This window comes from Phlebotomus papatasi, chromosome 2 (genome assembly GCF_024763615.1).
Source record: "Phlebotomus papatasi isolate M1 chromosome 2, Ppap_2.1, whole genome shotgun sequence".
Lineage (NCBI taxonomy): Eukaryota > Metazoa > Arthropoda > Insecta > Diptera > Psychodidae > Phlebotomus > Phlebotomus papatasi.
Genome location: NC_077223.1, coordinates 35239678 through 35247673, shown reverse-complemented (window position 1 = coordinate 35247673; position 7996 = coordinate 35239678). Strand labels below are relative to the sequence as shown.

At 35.4% G+C, this 7996-nt stretch overlaps 2 protein-coding genes across 2 annotated transcripts; one reads left to right on the top strand and one right to left on the bottom strand.

Annotated features, from left to right (window-relative positions):
* Positions 1-2613: 2613 nt before the first annotated feature.
* LOC129802336 (N-terminal Xaa-Pro-Lys N-methyltransferase 1) lies at positions 2614-3527 on the top strand. The gene has a single exon (XM_055848071.1). The coding sequence runs from the start codon at positions 2661-2663 to the stop codon at positions 3453-3455; it is 795 nt and encodes a 264-aa protein (XP_055704046.1). The 5' UTR covers positions 2614-2660; the 3' UTR covers positions 3456-3527.
* A 3025-nt stretch (positions 3528-6552) lies between these two features.
* On the bottom strand, positions 6553-7742 carry LOC129802339 (protein preli-like). Its single transcript, XM_055848074.1, has 2 exons — positions 7491-7742; positions 6553-7428 (listed from the first exon to the last, which is right to left on the bottom strand). Exons 1-2 carry the CDS (start codon positions 7580-7582, stop codon positions 6876-6878), a joined length of 645 nt encoding a protein of 214 aa, XP_055704049.1. The 5' UTR covers positions 7583-7742; the 3' UTR covers positions 6553-6875.
* Positions 7743-7996: the final 254 nt, after the last annotated feature.

Genomic DNA, 7996 nt, shown 5'->3' with positions numbered 1-7996 from the left:
CTGCTCGATACCCGATATCACCTCCCTGAAAATATACAAAAATTACATTTTTTTTTAATAAAAAGATAAAGTCTACACAGTAAAAAATAATTACTACGATAATAATTTCACACGATTATCGTCGCAAGCAAAGTTGAAAAGCAAAGCATATTGAATTTTCCTCCAAAAATTCCACTAAAATTACACAATCAGAACATTCGGCTTCATCTCCAAGCCTTCATCAGTGGTCGGGTGACTGGAGAAAAAAGGCAGCCTTCTTTATTTTATTATTCTAATGAAACATTTCTCCTATTTCCACGATATTCATCTTAGAATTTTTACGAAAATATTTTAAAATATTTTTTACTTAGTGTCATAAAATTTTCCTTTTGTCAAGTGCGTTTAATAACCAAAATTATACATATTCGAAAATTAAGTTGTATATGTCAATTTAACTGACAATTTATCATACACAGTAAAGACAAGATGAAATTGGCAAGTTGAATTCCATTAGTTGATTTGAACTAGTTGAAATTTCGAATAACAACCATTGAAAAAAATCAATTTTCAATCAATTAAATTGCAGAATTAGTAAAATTCAACCCTTAGTAATGGCCCAAAGTCCAAATGCAATAAATAGTAGTAATAATTATTATAATACAGTAGAGCCCCGCTATAGGCCATATTTGGTTCCAGATTTGACACATGGGTCGCACGGGTCGCACTATAGTCCATGTCATTTTTTAAAATTATCAACGACTTTTAGTATTGAAATTGCTCGACGGCTTCCACTTTCTTTGTGATTGTGGTACTTCTCCTAGCTATCTTCATTAAGTATCACAATGTTCACAACTACTTAATAAAGTTTGCAAAAATATTACCTATTAAAATAATTATGAAAACTTTGTATTTCGCGTACTAAAACCCATAACTTAACTTAAAATCAGTGTTTTGAAATCAACGTGTGTAATAGAATCAATACGATTATCGTTGTTATTATTTCAATCGATTATCGCAGCAAAAAGTTCAACTTTCAACTAATTTCGTTTGAATTCATTCTTCTTCTCTATATTTTTTCTGAAAAGAGTTAATTTTCTCAAAGTACTTCTAATTTCCCCGATAAACTCTGATTCGTACCAATTCTTCGTAGAAAATTTTAATAAAAAATATCAGTAATTGCCGTAACAGAGAAATAACCACCAAAGGAAATATTCGTTTTTGCATTCGAATCTGGCAAAACTAAAAAAAGTGGCTGATGTTACATTTCATTTTTAATGTTTTTAGGAATTTTTATTATTCTTGAGGAATTGTTACTGCCAAATTTTGTTGAAAGACAACTAATAAATATTAAAAAATGTGATAATTGTGATAAATTTGTGAAACTTAGTTTTTTTTTTGAGAACAAAGGATAGTGGGTGAAAAGAACACTGGTAGAAAATTGGAAAATTTTTATGTTTTTTGTAAGTTTTTTTATTCTTTTCTTCCTTTACAAATAAAAAGAAACTACTCTAAAATTCTTACAGTATAAAGAATGAGAGATTTATCCGTTTTTAGAAGAATAAAAGGAAGGATAAAAGTCTTATAATTTGTGTTTTTTAATAGGGTTGTGAAATTCATTTAGTGATAGGTAATATAATTTTAAATTTAAAAAAAAATTAAAATATTTCAAAATTGCGAAGTATTCTTTTCTACTCGACCATTTCGGTATCAGAGGTCTCTACTCGACCGGCTGGAGTTACTGTACTCAACCACTCATTACTTTTTTTTAATATATAGAAAAACTCATAGCTTCATTTCAATATGATATTTAAAATGCACCTTTAATTTTAAGGCACATAATTAATATTTAACTCAGCCATGGAACTAAAATAGTTGCAAAGTAACAAAGATAAAATTCTCAATTTGCGATTAGAGTTAAAATTTCAATTTTAAAGTAATTGTAAGGGAAATAATTAAAATAATTCTTTTTGAAAATTCCAAGAATATCAAAAAATAATGCCATATACAGTAGACTCTCTCAAATTCGGGCATATGGGACCGAAATGTCAGCCGAATTAGACAGAAATTCGGGCGACAAACTTTTTGAAATGCAACGATTTTTTATTCATGTGCATATAGATATTGAGTTTACACACTCATATATAACGTAAATTGCATGAAAACCACTCAATAATGCAAAATCACATCAAAACTAAGACAAACCATGCCAAATTTGAGCATATTTGATTTATTTAATAAGCATAATCAAACTTGAAAAATTACAACAAACTTTTTCAAATGTAACCGCTGCCCGAATTAAAAAGTAGCCCGATCATAAAAGAGCCGAATTTGCGATAGTCTACTGTAAGTGCTTTTTAAGTTCTTCATAAAACTCATCCTTATGGGCGACATACCGTCATAGGGTACTTTATTTCGTGAATTTCTGCTTTGTGTTACCAATTTTTACCTCCAATGGTTACTCGAATTATTTTATGACATATTTGATTAAAAAAAATCAAATTTTTTATAAGTTTGAGAAAAAACTTTACCTAAGATTCTCCATCATCTATAAACAAAATACCTGGTACCAGTTTGGTATTAGTATGAGATTATGAATCTGTTATACTGTTACACTGGTTCAACTGGGTTGGTTAGAAACGAAAATCGATGAATGTTTGTTGCCATAACCTCACAAAATCAACATGGATTTTCCATCGCGAGCAAAAAGTAAAAATATTGACCGGGAATCGTGCTTTTCCGAGGATCCAACCCTCAATGACATCGTGAATGAAGTCACGGCATCGCAGCTAAGCAAATTGAATCTCAACTCCGACCATCAGGATGAGGAGTTCTATGAAAAGGCCAAGAAGTATTGGGCCACAGTTCCGCCGACAATCGATGGGATCTTGGGAGGATTTGCTGAAGTCTCCCCACGAGACATCCAGTCATCTACTCAACTCCTTAACAACATCTTCCGCCTCAAGCCCAGACCCGGAAGACATCGTGCACTGGATTGTGGAGCTGGAATTGGGAGGGTGACGAAGCATTTGCTGTTTCGATTTTTCGAGAAAGTTGATCTCGTGGAGCAGTGTCCTCAATTCTGTGCCCAAATCCCCAAATATGTTGGAACGACGGAGAAACTGGGTGAGATTTATACTCAAGGACTGCAAGACTTTAATCCGGAGGAGGGAAAGTACGATGTGATCTGGACGCAATGGGTGCTAGGACACCTCACGGATGACGATCTTGTGGAGTTCTGGCGGAGGTGTATCCGAGGCCTGGCCAAGAATGGAGTCATCGTGATGAAAGAGAACACAGCTTCGTCGAACGAAGTGGAGTTAGACAATGAGGATTCGTCTGTTACGAGACCTCTGAGACTCGTTCGGTTGCTCATCCGTGAAGCAGGACTGAGGGAAATTCGCATCCAGAGGCAGGAGAACATGCCTAAAGGACTCTTTCCCATCTACATGATCGTGATGAGGCCGACTGTCCATTGAAATCTCACTTTTGTTATCTTCATAGGAACTTTCAATGCTAAAAAACGATCAATAAACATCAGTGATTCTTAATTTTTGGTTTTTCTTTGAAAAAAATTCTGGGTATTAATAGTTTTACTAAATCGATCAAAAAATGAAACAAATTTTTATCTTCAAAAATTAAAATTCTCTTTCCTAGGACTGCTTTGCTTTGAGTTTTATTGATGACTTCCTGGAGCGTAATTTTTTAATAGATTACATTTCTATGACGACGTTTGTGTAATCAATTTCTGACGACCAAATTGTTTTCTATTGACTTTGATTGATACATTTGATTGATTTTTGCAAAGTGAAATGATTAAATAACTTAAAATAAAAATATTGATAAAAAGCAATTACTATTTTGTGTTGATCTAAATTTTAGAAATTTAAATTTCCATCACTTCTCTTTCATACGCATTGCACTTTGCACTGCAATTTCTCTTTCTCTCCCTCTTGCATGCACATTTAAAATAAATTTGTTTTAATCGTTTTAATGACCATACAATTAAATTTAGATTTGAGTATTAAAGAGTGAGGTATTGTATATCCACTAGGTTTCAGAAAGCAACAGAATTATTTATGGCCTAAAAAAATGTTCTGAAACCATCAGCATATGCTTAATTTTTGACATTTTTAAGCTATTTGCTGAACTTATTATTATTATTATTATTACTTTATTTAATCACAAGAATAGGGTCATCCCTTTTACAATTGTGATAAAAAAATCAGAAGAAAGAGGAACGTAAAAGTAGAATGACAAGAATTCAAAATTAAGAAAGTTCAAGAAACAAATTAATTGCTTCTAGGATCCAGCCTGAAGACAAAAATTACGAATAGCAACCGCAGAAATACGGCAATCACTCGGAAGAGAATTAAACAGAATGACGCCTTTTACAAAAAGGACCGATAGAGGCAGTCATCTTGAACTTAGGTACTATGAGTCCTCGAACCCTGGCAGAACTACCCCTAACCAGAAGACACGACAGGTACCCAGGACATCCAGAATAACTGCTGGATAGCTCTGGGCGTCTATGTGAAATTTACAGAACCTCTTTTTTTGGTTGGACGTCCAGGAAGTTCTTGGTAATTAGGATTCCTCAAGTGTTACCCGGACATAAAGCAGGGATTAGCATAACCATCCAATGTGCAAGTATACGCAGAAAATCCTCAACAATTGATTTTCTACATATTTTGTATAATATTTAGTCATTAATATCACTATGTCCATCTTTCCAAAAGTTTTAGCTGAGATTCTTTACAATCTCAGCTTTTGTGGTCCTTTGTGAAATCTAACCTCGTCAGATCGGGCCCAAATTTCGGATTTACACGTTTTGACACTCATAGATCACGAATATCATGCGCCAAAAATCGATTTTCGTGGATGTCCGTCCCGTCCGGAGTACAAACGCTTCTGGAGAGAGAACGGAAAGAGATATCGACAAGCGGTTTTCGGCAAAGGTTAAATATCGATAAATTAAAATTTATCGATAAAAACTGTATTTGAATCTTGTGATACAAATAAAATGAAAATAATAAATATTTTTTCGGCTTAAAAATGCATTTGAAATTGAACTTTTTCTTAAGTGTCTCCCTTTCCACAATTAACCCTATAATACTATGGTATGGACTGGGTTAATCTCACATTTATTGCGATTAACAACGTTTTAATTCACTTAAAAATACTTCTACAGTAGACTCTCACTCAATCGGCTCTTTTTCAATCGGGCGACAAATTTTGTTGACAATTTTCACGTTTAATTATGAAGCTAATTCGCTCAAATTCGCTGTAGTTCTTCCTATTTTATCGTGATTCTTTATAAGGGAAGAGTACCAGCGATCGGCAGTGTTCCTCGGATCGTCAGATTATTACAATATTGTTGCACCAATTCAAATGAATTTTTAAAAATTATTAGTAACTTTTTACCATTTTACTCTCAAAAGATTTCAGTGCATTAGCTCAGATTTTATTTATAAAACCAATTTTTCGTGAGACACTTAATTCAATTCGTGACGATCCGAGGTACAGAGTACTAGTTGCAATTACGCCTATTTTTTATTAACTCTTTCCGGACCGCAGCATATGCTGCAAGCCAATTTCACAATTTTTAATCAAAAATATCTATGCTCAGGAATTAATTGAGGTCCTACAAAAAATATCTTACATTTGGACATCCTTATAGTTTGTAATCATCCACAAGAACAGGATTTTTATCAGTTCTAAATAATTAATAAAAACATTGTTTTTCACAGAACATTCATATGCTGCTTTGGGTACGATAGTCCCAAAAGAGACGAAAGAGTTAAATTATTGTAAAAATTTAAAATTCAAATGCACAAATAGTTAACTGGATAACTAATATACCGATTAGCATAAACAAAAATACCAAATAGTATTTTGAGGCTTGTATTTTCAACTAAATATCGAGCATGTCTCTTAACATTCCGATCCGGGGTGCTCTTCCCTTAATTGAGCGCTTTTTGTGGATTAACTCTTTCCGGACCGCAGCATATGCTGCAAGTCAATTTCACCATTTTTTAATCAAAAATATCTAAGCTCAGGAATTAATTGAGGTCCTGCAAAAAATATCTTACATTTGGACATCCTTATAGTTTGTAATCATTCACAAGAATCTGATTTTTATCAGTTATGAATAATTAAAAAACATAGTTTTTCATAGAACATTCATATGCTGCTTTGGGTACTCAGAGTCCCAAAAGAGACGAAAGAGTTAACAACTGTATACCGGAAATATCCGTTTTACTTCACGTTTTTCTACCATAAACATTTGAATTTTCCTGCAAGCTTTTCTGGGTTTAACCAAACCACTTTATGCGATAACTTTTAGCCTTATCGTGAGCGATAAAAATCTATTTTGCTTACTGTAAATAAATGATAAGCAAATGCCAGACTGCAGTGCACATTTTGTCTCGCAAATCACGCATTCCGCCAAAGATGACGCGTCAACAATTGCACATCCATAAATAAATCATCCAAAAATAGTTGGTTCCGATCGATACTTAGTAGGCCGGCAAATGTAGTGCAACATGAGACATGTGACAAATAAGGGACTTTGAGCCAGCAAAAACCATTTTTTTCTGAGTTGGAAAGCGCAATAAACCTGGTTTATTTTTCACTTTGAACAATTTTAAAGCATTTTTATTTGTCTACACAACTATCCCAACCCCAGAAGAACCCTGAAGAGAGAAAACTTTTCTTAATGTACAAGAGTTAGCTGAAGTCCTTTAACCTCAGAAATGTGGGAAGGAAATAGAAAGAGGTGGATGGCGGATGTCCGGAAGGGGCACATTTGCAGCATCTGCAGGCAATTACGGGGAGTTAAAATTGGTGTCTGTTGGAATGAATGTGACTTCCGGAGGAGCTGCTTCCTCGGTATTTTCTCAGTTTTTCACCGAGTACGCTTGGTAGATGTGCTCAGCCTGAGCTTTGACGTGATCCGAAGCTGTCCGGGCGGCTTCTTTGATCTTCTGGGTTTTTGTGGTGGAGTGCAGGCTGTGGAAATCCTGATGGGCGGAATTGGGGTTTGGGAACATAGTGTGGAGCACCCAGTCGAAGCCTGTCACCATTTTGGAGCAGTTCTTCTTGAAGCGGTCCAGTCCAAAGGCGGAAATGGCTCTCGAAAAGCCAAATACCTGAGAATCAATCCAGGCTGATCGATGAGCTACTGTCTTGGCGGGATTCTCCTTCGAGGTCACGTACACTACTTTCTCTGTCACACTCATTATCTTGGTAAATGCAATGTTGCGTGTGTAGGTGACCAGTGTCCGTTCCCGTGGATCACACACAGATTCCTCCACAATCTTCACCGATTTGGCATTGTAGAATCTCTCGCCCCATTTGGGTACTCGATTGGTCTTGGACAGGAGTCTCTTGCTGTACAATTTCCCATCCCGCACCTCCCGCTGGATGGTATCCTCGGTCAACACGTGATTACTGAGTCACACCGGAAGCCAGGTAAGTGGAAAACAGATGGGAATTATGTAAGAGAGACTCACCTGTGGGGATTTGGGTACTTGAGCCAGAATGCCTGAGCCACTTGCTCCCAGTTAAAGTTGAATGTGGTTTTATCCTCGAAATACTTCACCATTTTCCCAAATCACCTTTTCGAGATGCTGCTGATGACTTTTTCTTGGAGAACTACCACAAATTTTTACATAATCTAAGCGGGATTTGCCGCGATAACAAATTTTCCACCACCGATCAATGTTTTTCTTCAGGCCAAAAAACTGACATTTCAATTTCACCCATGCTTTGGCAGCGCCCTCTCCCATTGACCACTAGAAATCACATCGAATCTTCGAAATTTTCGACAATCCATTTGAATTCAAATACCAACGTTGCCAGTTCCTAATCTTTCTCTGCTTTACATCTTTCCTCTCTTTTGAGAAAATCCACCCATTTTCCACCCATCTTCCCATAAGTGGCTAATGAGAGAATGCTCTCAAGCAAAAGTCACTTTACAGCCACTTTTACATTTCGCTAAAATAATTCCATTCCACCC

What these genes read in the sequence shown, in the direction of transcription:
- LOC129802339 (XM_055848074.1), bottom strand. Translation starts at nt 7,582, where the DNA reads ATGGTGAAGTATTTCGAGGATAAAACCACATTCAACTTTAACTGGGAG. An exon ending in AAGTACCCAAATCCCCACAG is followed by an intron (nt 7,429 to 7,490) that starts GTGAGTCTCTCT and finishes GGTGTGACTCAG; the next exon opens with TAATCACGTGTTGACCGAGG.
- LOC129802336 (XM_055848071.1), top strand. Translation starts at nt 2,661, where the DNA reads ATGGATTTTCCATCGCGAGCAAAAAGTAAAAATATTGACCGGGAATCG.